This window comes from Telmatherina bonti (assembly GCF_933228915.1).
Source record: "Telmatherina bonti genome assembly, chromosome: 11".
Lineage (NCBI taxonomy): Eukaryota > Metazoa > Chordata > Actinopteri > Atheriniformes > Telmatherinidae > Telmatherina > Telmatherina bonti.
The window spans coordinates 28,671,753-28,688,726 of NC_136629.1; the positions used below are offsets into that span (position 1 = coordinate 28,671,753).

Below are 16,974 nucleotides of genomic sequence, written 5' to 3' on the forward strand. Positions count from 1 at the left end.
GTTTCTGTATAAATTTGATTTTGCTAAAAGCTTATCTGTATCTGGTACATCTGACATTATCATGTATCTTTGTTAAACCAGTCATGTGCAGACATGAAGGCACATGGAAGACATTTAAGATACACTGAGATTTTGTAGTTATGAGCACATTCAGACCTTGTCTGGGCAGCATATGGTCACATACAACTCTTTAATTCCAAATTATGTTCTGTCCCACTGTACCACCTGCAGCTACTTATGTGATGTGCTTGCTTTTATTTTTATTACTATAGTTGTTCATTTTTTCATTGCCCATCTGGTAAACCACAAAAAAGTGGTTCTATGTAAAAGTGAGTGCTAAGACATTTCAAGAATGATTCTGTGAAAACTTTTCCCACCTCCTTCGTCCTTGTGCCAAAGCATTGAGCAGACCACCACCGTTGTAAGTCTGTCCTGTAGTTCCTGCTCGGTAGTCCTCACACAGATGGTGTAGGACTGAACCTTACTTACTGTTTCGTAGAAATGATATTTCAGTGCAATCTTAAGATAAGCATTGAAGGTTTTAGATGGGTTTTTTGAACAAAGAATTGTTGTTGCATTAAACACACTCAGTTAACATTATACAGTGAAAAAAGTCAATGTTCATTTCTCCTTTATGTTACGTGTATCACATAGTGTAAACTGTAAAAGTATTTCTTCAAATTGATCTATTAGTGTAGCTTAAGTAGATGAACTGAGAACAATACTGTTTAATTTGGGAATTATAGATTTTGCAGAATGAAGTAGGATCGCATTAATAGCTGCCTCCCTGTGTGTGTGCGTGCGGTAGCTCTGTGTTTGTTTGCATATAGTGCGATTTGATCACAACTGGTCACCGGAGACTCATGTGGAGACACAGTTTAATACCAGGTGTAAACTGATATGCTTAGAGCTGACCTTTTGAGATTAGATCACCCGAGACACATGTTAATGCCAGGTGTAAACAGCATCTATGCTTGTAGTGAGGTGGGTCTTCTGTGTGAGATGCTTTTGAATTGTTTCCCTTCTCTTTTGTCGATCTGTCTCCTTTTTTTCGTGTTTTTTTTAAAAAGCCTCTCTCCCTATCCTTCCCTCTCTGCTGGTCTATTCTCCCAGCTCCTTCCTGCAGTCTATGAATGAAGATCAATACATTTTCATGCTCACTCCCTTTGCAGGCTGCTTGCCAGATCCTATTCTGGCAGCCTGTCTTTATTAGGATACTGACATATATACCAAAAAGTAGCTCAAAATAAATCGCAAAAAAAGAGCATTATTTTTCATATCAGTCATAATTTCATTCTTGTATTTGCATGTTTGTAGTGTTTACATAGGTTTTCTTTCTCCCTCTTTAGCTGTATGTGATAGCCTTTGATGATGGGGAGCCAGTCAAGACTAACAGCTCTTTGGTCGAGATCACAGTACTTCAGCCTTCTCGCATTCCAATTTTTACAGAGGAAGAGTACAGGTAAGTCTTTCTGACACACTGTTGATGTGGCTGTCTGCATATGTAGCTTCACACACCTTGGAACGGCTTAGGCTGGACTGCCAGACAAGGAGAAGAAGGTGAAAATGGTTGAAGAGGGCAGACAAGAGCACTTTGACACATAGTTACATCTTTGGTCACATCTTCCATTGACCTTCTGTAATGTTTGGATCAATATTTAATCATTTGGTAAATTATATATTGCACTTTGAACTGCTGTGAAGACCCCTGCTCCTCATGCATATGATAGCGTGCAACATTGATAGTAGAAGTTTCATCATTGTGCCATTTCTGTGTGTGATTGTCTTTCTGTCTTTGTAACGCTTCCTTTTCCGAGTGTCTACATTTATGTAGAGTTATATATGAAGAGGATGCTGCATGTCGCCTTCAAAGTTTAGACCATTTGTGTAAGTCTTAAGGAACAACCTGACTACTTTTTGGCTACGTTAAGCATCACTTCTGACCAGATTAACTGTTGTGAGTATTAAAGCTGCAGAGAAAATGCAGGATAAGGAGGCATCAACCATACTGCTCTGAAATGACAGGCTGTTTCCCAGATGTGCTGAATTTGTCTCAGCTGATGTTGCTGTGACTTGGAGGGAGGCCAACAAGTCTTTTCTTTTGTAAAAATAAACACAGATTAATAACATGGCATTGGCAGCTGCTTTGAAATATATTTTAGGGGTGAGGCAATACCAGAATGAAGGCAGGTATCTTTCTGCAGTGTTTAGAGGATCCTCGCCAGAGTGCTAAGCTTCAAGGCCTTTGATGGCAAAGTTACCTGGCACAAAGCAGTTATTAGGAGCTTAAAGTAAAGCTTGTTTTAAGTGGATTGATTTGCTTGCTTATTTGTTGGCAGACTGTGCTTTTGTTACTTCATTTGATACGCCTTTGTGCATAACACTTGGAATGTAAGTCCCGGCCAACCTGTCAACACTTCAAGCTGAGGTGTTGCGACTTGGTGCACAGGTTTTGTCTTCACATGACACAGCCTTTTGTTGATCTATCCATGCTGAGGTGTGTGTCTCCATGTGTGCAATTCTGTCTTTAGATCAGTGTGGGCATGCATAACATAAATACTTGGTTGGATTACATGGTTTGTAATACATCTTTTTTTTTTTTTATTTGGGCTCATATTCTACTGTTGCTCGGCTTTATTTACGGATGGAAGAATGGAACAGCTGCATAGCCGCTGAAAGGGCATTGATTAACGTTTTGAATGAGTGGCCTGTCTGAAAGGCACCCAAAAAGGTCGGGACCACCAGCGCAGACTTCTGTATAGAGTAACAATGCCAATGCTAAGCTAACACAGTGGCAGATCTGCAGTAAATCATAAGTCATGGAGGCATTAGCCAGGTGCTCAAGCCTCTCCTGCTGGACAAGCTTCTCTCCAGTGGAGAGTATCCAGTCTGCTGGCTCTGCAATGAACTGTCTGCTCATTCTTCGCCTCGATCGGCATTGTCGTCTCCCCAAGAAACTTTCTGAACACAAATCACGTTCTAAATGTCCACAGAAGGTCTCGTCTGTCTCTGTGATGGCAGTTAGTTATAGCAGCAATCAGGTAAGCTATGCCTACAGTTCCAGAGCATGCAATTAAAAACAACTCTGCAGGGCTTTGGCTGACTTAATGATTTCTTCTCCTGCTTTATGGTTGCACCCCTCCATCTGTCAGAGGGAAATGAGGGGCTCCCAGTCGTTGTTGGCTAGAATAAATGGCTTATGCTGTTGTTGCTATTGTAGCAGCATGTCACCATCTTCTTTTCAGAAGTATGGGGAGAAAAAAAGAGCATCTTGGTGTTGTTTCTGTAAAAATACAGATATTATGTGTTAAGTTTTCTTATACTACCTATGATTGACTTTTGACCTGTCCAGGTTGTACCCTGCTTCTCACCAAATGATTGCTGGAATAGGCTCCAGCTTCCCCATGACCCTTGTTGGACAAATGCGTTTAAGAAAATGGATGGATGGAAATATTTTAATACTTGAATTAACAACTCTGAAACTTGTTCTTACGGTGTGTTCAGACCAAACGCGTTTTGAGCGTCAAGAGCAGCAGGTTTCAATGTAAAGTCTATGGGGAGGCATACCAAGGGGGCGTCGAGCTTTCTCGCATCGCGTTTTGAGCAATTTGGGCGTCGGCATTCCGCACGGAACGCGCCGTAAATTTAAGAAGTTTTTTAAGTGTTTGGTCTGAACACACCGTAAACCCTGGATGAAACAATATGTGTGATTATTACTGAAACAATGGATATAATCTCACTGATTTACATCTTTTAGCCTGAAGCAGATGGTGATTGAATCTAACCACCCTCATTAACCTTGCATGTACAGTCATTCCAGATTTGGTCGTGTGCACTAATTGCCCAATGGGAAGCAAATACTCCTTGATTCATATGAAGGAAAAAAAAATCTTTTTCAAAGTCATACTGAGGTTTTTTAGTATCCAATTAGTAGATTCAGTTTGTGTTTGGGAATCTAATCTGTATCTACAAAATGTAATATCCCTAGCTCTCCTGGCTGCAGCTCTTTTCATTTCCCTGCTCCTGTTTGCAACTCCACTTAACATAACTCGTCAACACAACTAAAACAGCAGCTTTTCCTAAAACCCAAGATTATAATCAGCCACTTACTTTAAAACTAGAATGCTGTGGATTTTTGCAAATGTTATGTTTTGGTAGATTATACTTGTTGGGATAATTTTGTAAGTAGTTTTCGTCAGCCCAACAAAGCAATGTGTCCTTCTCTTTTCCACTGTGTGTCGGGTTTGCTTGACTGTGGGATTCCATTATATTCTGTTACTGTTTGCGTTTCCCTTGAAATCTAGACTGTTGTTTTGCGGCATCTCTTTCATAACATGGCACTGCTGGACCATTTGATGTATCTTTTCACTATTGCACGCAGACTGTGAGACATAATACTCTGTTTAGACATTTCATGCTGGATCAAGTGACTTTCAATTGCAGGTGGTGTCATTGGACAAAAGCACGTAGCAACAGCAAACTCAAAAAGTTCAGACACATAGCAAGATTTTCAACACATCTCTTCATTTGTATTTTGAAGCCTTTCAGAACTGAAACATTCTGTATTTGTTTGGGGTTTTTGTTCAGTTTTTGATTTTGCCATTTGGAATATTTATCCCACAATTACAGTATAATTTATATAATTTTCTTAACAATTTAGACAGAAGCACTTCAAACTCGAAGATATTGGCAATAATATATGTCTAATATCATTTCAACCAACTTAAATGTTAGTGATGACAGAATTTCTGCCCATTCAAACATCCATGGAGCTGATGACTTAGCTCTGGTCCATCATCGTTGATTAGAGATTTATATATCTTTAAATAGGCTATAAGTAAGATGTGCATCTCCCAGTCATCTTTCTGTTAAATTACTTTTTTGTTCATTTCTGTCCTCCTACTCTTCTGTTCTGTGTAGAGTGTTGTACTTGTTGGATCAAATAAAATAGAATCATATCATGTGCAAATAAAACTGCATGAAATTAAGATGCAAAAGTTGCTTTTTACCAAATTCTAACTACTTGTGTATTCAATTTTAAGGTAGTAAACAAAGTATCATTAAACCTTAATGATTGTATTTATTTATGTATGTATTTTTACACAGAACTTAGCTGCACAAACCTCAGAGGAGTGTTAAACAAAAGCACAAGGGAAACAAACTCCATATTTATTATTTTCTTGTGTGTGGCTGTGGACAGATGGAAAGCTGCTGTCTAGCATTGTGCAAATATAGGAATATGTTACTCATGTTGTTCAAAAGCTATTTTCCTGGTCCAGAGAAACAAACCTCTAATCTGAGGAGTTTTTCTTTGCTTCCCATTTCCCCACAGCAGTTCTGCTTCTAAAGCTTCCTCAGAATCGTTTGGGATTTTTGTGTCTCTGACTCTGAATGTATCATTTTACGTTCTTCTTCTCAGTCTCCTCTGTGTTTTCCTTTACAGACAAGCTCCCTGAGTTTTGCCACGAAGCACATGTATCTCCCAGTCTTGTTTCTCCTCTCTTAGCAGCTGGTAGCTTAGTCAGCATACGAGTATAGAGTAAAGTTGATTTTTATCATTTAGTATTTCTTGAGTTTGTACTGGAGGACTGAACATGATCTCTTCAACCTGACAAAAGTTTGACAAAGTGACCTTTCTGCAGATTGTTGAGACATTTAGAAAAAAAAAAATCCAATGAGATTTCCAACACTGTCTCAGACACATTCGAAAACTTGGAAATAATAAAATTAGCTATTCGCAGAAGTAGAATTCAGCTGCTTAAAAGTCCAATATTTCATATGTTGTAATCGTTACACCACAGTGCTCCAATTTAATAAATTGGCAACTGTTCTGAACCTCCAGAAAATCCAGTTTAGCACCTGGATTTAGCTTCACTGAAGTTATTATTCCAGATTGTAGTTTTGGATTTTCCTCCCTATAAAAGCTGTCTTACTTCAACAGATTTATGTGTCTTAAAGGTTTTTGTTCTTGTTTTTGTTTTAATTTTTTGTTGTTGTTTTTGACATAATTATCTTGTATTCCTTTAACAATAGTTCATTGACGTTACAAACAGCAGATGTCCGTGCTCCACTTCATTCCCCATCCTGAGAAGAGCATTGTGGCGGAATATGCCTCTACTAATTCTTAATTTATTCATTACCTCGGAGCACCACTCATCACTTTTAATTAACCTAAGATTCAGACGGATGAGACACCTGAAATAAACTCAATTCAATAGACACAGTCTCAATTTAAAGGAGTAAATTCTAAGAACGAATGAACCAGAAATTGTGCATTCAGAAATTATGACAAGATCGGATGAATTGATTACATATTTATTGACAGTGATGATAAACAACACAGTAGAAGAAACCAAACAGTTCAAAAGAGATTATTAATGGAATGGGTTAATGGATGTCTGCATGGGTTTTCAATTCTGACATTAATAAGGAACACTGAAATTAATTAAATGAGATGGAGCAGGAAGAAACTGGTTGGAATTAAGCAAATAAATCGGGATGATTATCTTACTTAAATCTTTGATAAGAACGTGTTCAATAATTCTAAATTTGGATAAGAATTCAAATTTAATTATTTAGTTAGAATTTGATGTACTGGTTTGGGACATCACAAATGTGCTATCAGATCCTACTTGGACGCTGGATGTCCGGAGTGTGGGTCGAAGCGGGTGGTTGGTTCCCTATTCGGCGCGTTTCCGGGTGATTGGATCCCTGGAGCATCAGTAGGTCTATGCAGCTACTCTGGGCTTCTGGGTCCGTTCAGCGGAGTTCCAGAGCGGCGTGATGATGATCCAGATTGTCCCAAAAATTGATAGTTCCAGATTTTACATGTAAAGATGCAGTGGAAAAAGTTGGAGCTTCGGTTCTAGTTAATTACTGATCTCGGGAAAAATGACTGGTTACAAATAAACACTTGTTGTACTTTCTCCCGTTCGGAAGAACGGAGAGGTAAAAGACTTATAACGAAATAAAACTAAAAAGAAAAAGAAGACGAAAGCTGAAAAAGGGAAAAGAAGACAAAAAGCTGAAAGAAGACTAAAAAGCTAAAAAGGAAGACTGAGGAAGTCAGGCTGCCAGTCTAATTTAAACAGACCTGTTTTTCGAACTTCCAGCCAATCATGAGTTGCTTCTGTCAGAGGCTGACCAACCTTATCCAATCAGGTCAGCTCTAGTTCCTTCCCTCTGCATCTCATTAATGTGAACATGATACTCAAATCCTTTACTTTGTTTGACCCCAATAGATCAAATCACATTCTTAAGAGTTATGCAGACTCCTCGTTTGCTGGGAAGAAAAGCATTAACTTATAGTATTACTTTCACACATGAAAAGATTGGCTACATGTATTTGTACGTCAAAAGGAAAATTCACATTTTATTCATTCACATTAGTAGCTTAAGAGAGGTCTGAAGTTTGGAAAACATAATCAAGATTATTTAATGTAGTGTTTATGATTAATATACGTGTGTGATCAGTTCAAAGAATTAAATCACATATCAAGATAAAATTCAATCAAAACAATTAACCACAGTCATTAAGACTAAGTTAAATCGGTTAGACAAACTTGTAAAATAAGATCAATGAGGTTAAGCATCTAAAGTTTCCTTTAATTGGGGGATGAAGTTTGAATTTCTTTCCAGTCTCCTTCTCAGTCAGGGGAGGGGTTGTTCAGGCGCCATGAAGTCTGGTACTTTGATGAAAGGTGTCATTTTTGACAAGAACCAGAGTTTGGTCAGATGCGACTCTCGGCACCCCCCCGACCTGCAACTATAAATTGCATTCCACTCCTTTGTTGATGCAGCTGCATTCTGTAGAGAGAAAAGTGTAAATCTCTGAGTGTTATCCTCCTTTGGGTCAAATGGTCACCCTTCTCGTCCTGTGTGGACCAGTCTTACTGCAGAGAGAGAGATGACAATTATTGTTTAATCCAGTTCGAATGTTTTTTAATCCTGGAAGGCCAAGATCATTATAGCATAGTAGTCCATAATTGAGAAATGCTCTTACTTTCTGTCAGCATTGTGTACAGTGTCAATCTCCTTGTCCTGGCTTCCTCGTTGGTTTTAATATGCATTTTTTGTGCAAAACTATTTTTGTGTTTTCAGCTCACTTAATCTCTTGAAGTTGCCATTTGAGTGAACTATACAAAGCTTCCCTTTAGTTTTTACATTCTTGTTTCTCTGTTCATCAATAGCAAAGGCAAAATTTCTGCCTTGAAATATATCAGATCGGATCTTTTGACATGAGTAACTACAAGGACAACGTGCACATACTTCCTGTTAATATCTACTAACTGCAGTGAGTCAGTGTTCCTGACAGTCTGACTCACAAATGGCTCTACAATATCTGGAACAGCTGAAATAAAAGCCACTCTGGACTTCCAAGCCATTACCTACCTAATCAACAATCCTTCATCTGACTGATGTTTTGCCAAGATCGAGAAGTAATGAAAGTGCTCCAAAGCAGGCTCATCCATGCCCATTGCTAGGCATATAAAGTGGGAGCAGTAAATCGTACAGTAAGTTCTTCTACTTTCCAGCATCATGCCTCGATGTAAACCAACTCAAGACAAAGAGGAGTAGCCATTCTGATAAACAGGAAAATTCATTTTACTGCTAATAATATAATTTTAGACCCAGGTGGAAGATTCATAATAATGACATTATCTATCCTAAACATGAAGTTATGCATTGCAAATATTTATGGCCCAAACACTGATGACCCCTCCTTTTTTCATTCCTTCTTCTCCTTACTATATGATCACCTTGATAATACACTTATCATTGGGGGCGACCTCAACATGACCTTAAACTCTGGGATGGACAAGGGGGGCGGAGCAGGGAAACATAGGGTCTGGCAGTCAGCAAGAGTTGTTAAACAATATATGGAGGATTTTGGTCTTTGTGATGTCTGGCGCTCACAACACCTCACTGCTAGAGGGTACACTTACTTTTCATCTGTCCACCACTCATACTCCAGAATAGACTACTTCCTCGCTAACAGCTCTATGATGAACAGTATCTCAGAAACTAAAATCCATTCCATCACTATCAGTGATCACGCACCAGTATCATTTACCCTAATGAATAAGAAAACTAAACCATCTTATAGCAAATGGAGACTTAATACATCATTACTTAAAGATCCTGATTTTATCAGTTACTTCAAACGGGAGTGGTATTTGTATATAGAAAACAATGACATACCAGGAACATCAGCATGTGTTCTTTGGGAGGCAGGAAAAGCAGTAATGAGAGGGAAAATAATTTCATTTTCATCACATAAGAAAAAGAAGGAGAGTTCAAAAATATCTGAACTAGAGCTTAAAATAAAATCACTAGAAGATGCCTACAAGGCTTCTCCAGAAGAGCAAGTGCTGAATCACATAAGAAAGGCTAAACTAGAGCTGAATGAAATAATTAACCAAAAAACCCAGTTTTTGCTACAAAGACTTCGCTTAGAGAATTTTGAACATAGCAACAAATCTGGAAGATTTCTCGCAAATTAATTAAAAGCAAACAAGGAGAAAACAACCATCTCCTCTGTTAAAGATTCAAGAGGAAATATCCTCCATGATCTTGATGGAATAAATGACACATTTAGGGATTTCTATAAAACATTATATTCCTCAGAAACAGATCCATCAGACAACAGCATTGAGGAATTTCTCAGCTACCTCAATCTTCCAAAGTTACATCATGATCAGGAAATGGTTTTGGACGCACCCATTTCAGTAGGGGAACTACATGAAGCTTTAAAACACATGCCCAGCAATAAAGCTCCAGGACCAGACGGTTTTCCAGTTGAATATTATAAAGAATTTTGGTCTATACTAGCACCCACTTTTTATAAAATGGCTTCAGAAATTAAGGAAAAAGGTCGAATATCTCAAAACATGAATTTGGCTAGTATTACAGTAATAGTAAAACCAGGAAAAGACCCCAAACTCCCATCTAGTTATCGTCCAATATCACTAATGAACGTAGATCTTAAAATAATCAGTAAAGTGCTTGCTACAAGACTAGAAAAAATAACTCCACTTATCATACATCCTGATCAAACAGGATTTATCAAGGGACGACATTCCACCACTAATACGCGCAGACTAATAAATCTAATTGATTATGCCACCATACATAACCTGGAAACTACAATAATCTCTCTAGATGCTGAAAAAGCATTTGACAGGGTGAACTGGAAATTCTTATTTGCAACATTAAGAAAATTCGGGTTTGGCTCATCGTTTATCGACTGGATAAAGATACTGTATAGCAATCCAAATGCATGCGTCAGGACAAATGATCAAACTTCTCACAGCTTCACCTTGCAGAGAGGCACCAGACAAGGCTGTCCACTCTCCCCCTCACTTTTTGCAATCTTTATTGAACCCTTAGCAGCTAGCATTAGACAAAACAAAGACATTAAAGGCATTAACTGTAGAAATATGGAGCATAAGACCAGTCTTTATGCTGATGATGTATTACTTTTCCTTCAAAATTCACAATCATCCATCTGTCAGACAATCGCACTCATCAATAAATTCTCATCAATTTCTGAATATTCCATTAATTGGTCTAAAACCACCGTTCTACCCATCAACTGTTCCTTCCATAATACTCCTGACACTGCTTTACAGTCAGGAGATATTAGATACTTGGGAATAAACATCTCACCCAGACTGTCAGACCTTATAAAGCTAAATTATGTCCCCCTACTAAAAACAATTGAGGACGATCTCACACGGTGGAAATCTTTACCCATATCACTAATGGGAAGAGTTGCAACTATAAAAATGATGATTCTACCTAAAATCTATTATCTGTTTTCAATGATCCCCATTAAACCTCCCTCCACCTGGTTTAAATCGCTGGACTCTAATGTTACTAGATTTCTCTGGAAAGACAAACCACCACGGATTAGTCTAAAAACACTCCAGAAGACTAAAGATAGCGGTGGCTTAGACTTGCCTAATTTCCAAAATTACTTTATAAGCAATAGACTACAATACATCTCTAAATGGCTTAAACCTAGCTATCTAGATGAACCATGGCTTAATATAGAAGAAGCTATGTGTGAGGATATGGCAATTTCAGACCTGCCATTTATCAGCACAGCTGTCAAACGCCAAAAATGCTTTAAAAGCATTAATATCAGCCCCTCACTAATGGCTTGGTGGGAATTTCTTAAACTAACCAAATCCTTGCTTATTCCATGCAAACTTACACCTATTTGGAACAATCCCGACATCCAGCAAAACCGGAAAATGATAAACTTCCCTCAGTGGAAGAATAAAGGAATAAAACAGTTAGAACATTTAATAGAAAATGGGAACTTTCTCCCTTTTGATACAATTACTTCACGATATGAAATCAGCAGCACAAAATTCTTAGAATACCACCAACTTAAATCTATTATAGGTAAGAAATACACCCCTGATCAATTAAACTTGCAGCTACCTATCAGGGCTGCAGAATTCTTAAATCTCAATGCCCCGAAACTGTTATCCAAAATATATAGATTACTATCAAAGCTAGACGATTCCATATGTCTCCCAACTTCTAAATGGGAAGCAGACTTATCCAGTAACTTTGACCAAAATGAATGGTCACAAATCTGTTCAAATACATTTACAATGACTAAGAATTCAAACATGCAACTAATACAATTTAAAATTCTGCATAGAACTCATTATACAGGACACAGGATGTTCAGGATGGGTCTGTCACAATCACACATCTGTCCACACTGCACTGGCAACACAATTGACAGCTACTACCATGCTTTGTGGTCTTGCCCACCTGTCCAGGAATTCTGGTTTCAGGTATGTAAAGATCTGTCAAATTGCTTCAAATGTAACATCCCTACAAACCCCAAACTGGGCCTACTGGGTTACTTGGGTGAAATTAACATAGAATTTAATTCTGCAAACTTAATCCTCACCAGTTTATGTATCGCAAAGAAAACTATCCTTCTAAACTGGAAAAGCAAACAAAGTCTGTGTATCCAGCAGTTCAGAAATCTCTTATTAGATCACATCAGTGTCGAGATGATGTCTGCCTCCTCAAGAGATCAGTCAGCTGAACTTTATTCCCTCTGGTCCCCTGTGATCAGCTCCATCACTTAGTATGGGGGGAGAATGTGACCTTATTGCGCTCGGGGTTGGTGGCCGGTTGGAGTTCTCTGGGGGCTGTGGGTCTGTGGTGGGCTCCTGGGGGGGGGGGGATTTTGACTGCTCCATTGCTGGAGTGGCTAGGTTTCTAGCCCTACTGTGGACCTGGATGGGCCAGCGGCTGGAGTTGCCGCGCAGCGGCGGGGCGAGGTCGCTGGTGGGGGATGGGTTGGCGGGCGTGACTCCGTAACGGGCGCCTGTGCCGCCGTGGGGTGGGCTGGGCGGGGTCCCGGGCTCCGGTGCCCGGGGTTGTCCCCTGTCTCTTGGGGGTGGGGGGTCGGCTTGTGCCGGGGGGGGGGGGCTGGGCTGACCTGGACCTGCCGCTGCGGCGGCGGGCAGGTACGTGCTCTGGTGCCTGGTTGCGACCCTGGGACTTGTTGAGTGGGGGGTGTTTGATAGTGTGGATGGGATGTGAGTGTGTATGGAGGGATGTGTGTAGGGGGTGTGCGTTGAGGACTGGTGGCGGTACATAGGTATGTGGATGTGTGTGGGTGGGGAAGTGTGATGATGCGTGTGTGGGGGGGGTGTCGTGGTGTCTGTGGGGAGGGTAGTGCCGTGTGTGTAGGGGAGTGGGGTGATGCGTGTATGTGGGGAGTGGCGGTGGTGCATGTATACGGGTGTGTGTGTGGGGGGGGGGAGGATGGGGGAGGGGGGGCGTGCTGTCTGTGTGTGTGGGGGGGGGGGGGGGGGGGCAGGGGTGTATGTATGGGGGAGTGGGTGGTGCATGAGTGTGGTAGGTTGGTGGATAAGTGTAGATATGATGGATGGGAGTGGGGGAGATTTGGATGTGACGTGGGGGTCAGGAGGATGGTTTTAAGGGTGGGCTGAACGGGTGGCTGGGTGGACCTGAATGTGTCCGGAAGTGTGTGTGTGTGTGTGGCTGTAGGTGTGTGCTGAGACAGTGTGAAGTGCCGATGTGTGGACAAGGGGGGACTTCATGTCCCCAGGTGGGGGTGTCCTCTGTGAGTGAGGGGGCGGTGGACAATCGGTCTGGGATTCCCCTTCTGCCGCCCTGCCTCCTCTTTGTCCTCATGCCCCCCTTCTGCATGTGGTGAGTTGGTCCCCTCTTGGGTCGGTGATGACTCTCTGGTTAGAGTCGCCGAAGGCTCTGGTTACGGGGATGGCTGTCCCCGGCTTGTCCTGGTCCTTGGGGGGCCCTGGGAGTAGGGGGCATGCCCAGTGCCGCGGGCGGCTCACCTTCTGGAGGAAAGCTCACTTTCCTCCAGACTTAGATCCCTCAACCCCTCTTCCTCCCCGCTCCCCATCACACACAGGCAGGGTATTGGGAGGTGTGCACGTGGCGCTGGGTGGTGAGAAAGGCCATCAAGGTGGTCTTGATCGCTGCACCCAGCCTCGGCTCACCTCCCAGTTTTAATTACACTTAGACACCAAACACCAAAACACTGACGACTCACATGATTAGGGGGAAGAGCATGCGGTGTATGGTGGGCGGGGCTGCTTAGGTGGTCCCTCTCCCAACACCGCGTGGCACTTCCCTCAATTTTAATTGCAACTAATACATACTTCACAATCAGTCATAAGCGGGGGGGAGGCAGGGACGATAGGGTCTTCTCATGCCCCTGCTCTCGGGGCTTTACTGGGGGGGGGTACGGGTGGGGGAAGAGTGCCGTCCATTAGGCCTAAGTCTGGGCTGGCCTGGCTGTAGGAGGGTTGTCGCCGGCCCTGGGGGGGGTGCTGGGTCGGCTGCATCTGTGGGGTGGTGGGGGGGACGCTGGGAGTGGTGGGCGGTAATTAAGGGGGCCCTGATCGGGGCCATCCTGTCCTCTGCCCCCTCTGAGGTATCTCACATGGGACATGATGGAGGGGTGAGGTGAGGATGTGTGGGAGTGGGTGTATGGGGTTACAGATGGATGGTGGGATGGCTGGGGGGGGGATTAGGGTTGGGGATATAGGTGGGTAGGGGATAGGGATGTGTGAGGATGAGTAGATGTGTGTGTGGAGGGGTATGTTGGCGCGTGGGTTGTATTGGGGTGTGCCTGTGTTGGAGGAGTGAGGGTATGTGTGTGTGTGTGTGTGTGTGTGTGTGTGTGTGTGTAGGGGGGGGTGTATATGCGGAATGGGATGTGTGAGTGAGGGTGAAGTTTGGAGGGGGGCTATGGGTGGTGGAGGGGTATTTGGTGGGGCATGTGTGGTTGGGTAGAAGTAGAGGGATGGGGTGGTGGGGTGTGAGCGTGTGTGTGGGGGGGGTGAGCGTGTGTGGGGGCGGGGGCGATTGGGGTTCGTGTGACTTGGTATGGGTGAGTGAGTAGAGGTGGGGTGGGGTTGTATATGTGATGGATGATGTGCATGGATTGCAGAGGGTTGTGTGGATGGGGGTTGAGAGGGGAGTGCGTGTTTGGGGGGGGGGGGGGGGGGGGGGTATGCATGTATATGTGTGTGTGGTTTGGTGGTGGGGGGGTGGTGTCCTGTACCCGGGGGCGCAGCTGGGGTGCAGCTGGTGCGCTGGGGTGCGACCTGGCTGCCGCTGGGTGGCGGTCTGGGGATCCTGGTCCTCCGTCGGTGTGGGCTGTGCCCTCTGCCTGCGGGGACGGGGGGCTGCTCACGGGCTCTTGGGGCCCTGGGGCCTGCCCTAGGTGGCCGGTGCCCGGCGGGATCGGCCCTTGCCGGCCTGGGCCTGCTGGGGCCTGTTCCCCCTGACTGCGGGGGACTCTGGTTGGGCACCTCCTTCGCCACCTCCTGGGCAGAGGCATGGCTGGCTCTGGAGTGGGGGGGTTGGGATCTGTACCTGGGGGTGACTGTCGGTTACCCGGGTCTCTGGGTTCTCCTGGCCTTCCTCTAGCTGTAGGCGGGCGGGGTCACATTGGCATGATCACTCTTCTCTAAACACGTTCCACTCTGAATGTTCTGCATGAATGTTCTGCATGTGTCACAGTCACTGAGTCATCCAGCAAGTTTATTCACTAACAGCAGGTAGCTCTTGTTCTGTCTTTTTGACTTAACTTGCTAGTTTCTGGTCCTCATGATTGTCAACGGTTTTGTTCTCCACGAATCTAGAGTTGGCTTGTGTGGGTGTATATATTTATGTGTGTGGGTGGGTATGTGTGTGTACTTATGTGTATGTGTATGTGTATGTATGTATGTGTATGGATATGTATATATGTATGCATATGTGTGAGTGTATGTGTATGTATGTATATGTATGTGTATGTGTGTGTATGTATGTATATGTATGTGTGTGTATGTGTATGTGTATATGTATGTGTATGTATGTGAGTATGTATATGTGTATATATGTATATATATATATATATATATATATATATATATATATGTGTGTGTGTATGTATGTGTATATGTATGTATGTATATCTATCTTTATGTATGCATGTATGTGTACATGTGTGTGTATGCATGTGTATGTATGTGTATATGTATGTATGTATGTATATATGTATATATATAATGTATGTGCGAGTGTATATACATATATATGTAGGTGGGTATGTATGTGCATATACATGTATGCATTGATCTCTTTCTTTTGGTTTTTTTTTTGTTTTTTTATGTTCTGTTTTCTGTTCTCTTTCTGCCCCTTTCCTGTCCTTTCTGGTCGGGTCCAGCAGCATAAACTCTGTAATACAAGCTATTATCCAAAACAAATTGAAAAATAAAATAAGAATCAAGAAATACAAGGGGATCATTACATCTACAAAAGTTCCCCTTGGCAAAATAAATTTGCTCAGCAGAACACAGCATCCAGAACATCAGTCTGCTTGCTTAAATGCTGGACAAGACAAAAAAAAAAAAAAAAACACATAAAGCAAAAGACAATTGCATTTGGATCTACCCATTGAGATATAATTCCTTCCTTGCAGAACCCCACCCCCCTCCTTTTCCAAATCACAGCCCAAAGGTGTGGAGCTTTTTCATTCCTCTGAAGGGCATGATTGATTTTCAGCCGCAGGTTTGAATCTGCTGCAGTGAGCCTTAAAACACCAGGGGCATGCTGACCTTTCACTTGTCTCCGCTAAATAGGCAGGCATCACTTAGCTGTCTAACAGACACAAAGTCCCACTCATTGTGCTCAGCCTAAATATCAGATAAAGGTCGATGCATAGTGAAGAAAGCAACATGACTTACCGTTTGTGGCTGAGATTACCTTTCTAGATAAGTATGTGCAAGGTGGCAAGTTTACACATAGTTAAGGCAAAACACTAATTTACCTGTAAATTCTAACTTATTACTGTAGTTTACCCAAAATAGTAAATAACGGTGAATAATTCCAACTCGGGGCTGCACGGTGGCGCAGTGGTTAGCACTGTGGCCTCACAGCAAGACGGTCACTGGTTCGATCCTTGGCTGGTTTGGTCAGTGGCCTTTCTGCGTGGAGTTTGCATGTTCTCCCCGTGTATGCGTGGGTTCTCTCCAGGTACTCCGGCTTCCTCCCACCATCCAAAGACATGCATGATAGGTTAATTGGTCACTCTAAATTGCCCCTAGGAGTGAGTGTGAGTGTGAGCGTGAGTGGTTGTTCGTCTCAGTGTGTGGCCCTGCGATGGACTGGCGAGCTGTCCAGGGTGTACCCTGCCTGTCGCCCAAAGCCGGCTGGGATAGGCTCCAGCTTCCCCGCGACCCTGAATTGGAATAAGCGGTTCGGAAAATGAATGAATGAATGAATTATCCATGAATTTGGTGGACAGAGACACACTCACTTTGGTATAGATAACTTGTCTCTTAGGTCAATTTAAAACTTGACTTCTATTCATGAAAAGAGAAATTAACCCCAGGTTGACTAACTTCCAAGCCCATATTACATCATATCATCCTCCTTCTATTATCTCAACCATTG

General features: G+C 42.6%; 1 protein-coding gene across 1 annotated transcript in view; it reads left to right on the top strand.

The window, feature by feature from the left end:
- Positions 1–16,974, top strand: part of LOC306762815 (protocadherin-15-like) — a gene marked incomplete at its 5' end in the record, with an annotated part of 165,886 nt that overhangs the window by 105,009 nt on the left and 43,903 nt on the right. The window contains one exon of the mRNA XM_079249435.1: positions 1,350–1,462. Within this exon, the coding sequence (XP_079105561.1) occupies positions 1,350–1,462 (113 nt within the window). The remainder of the gene's footprint in view (positions 1–1,349; positions 1,463–16,974) is intronic.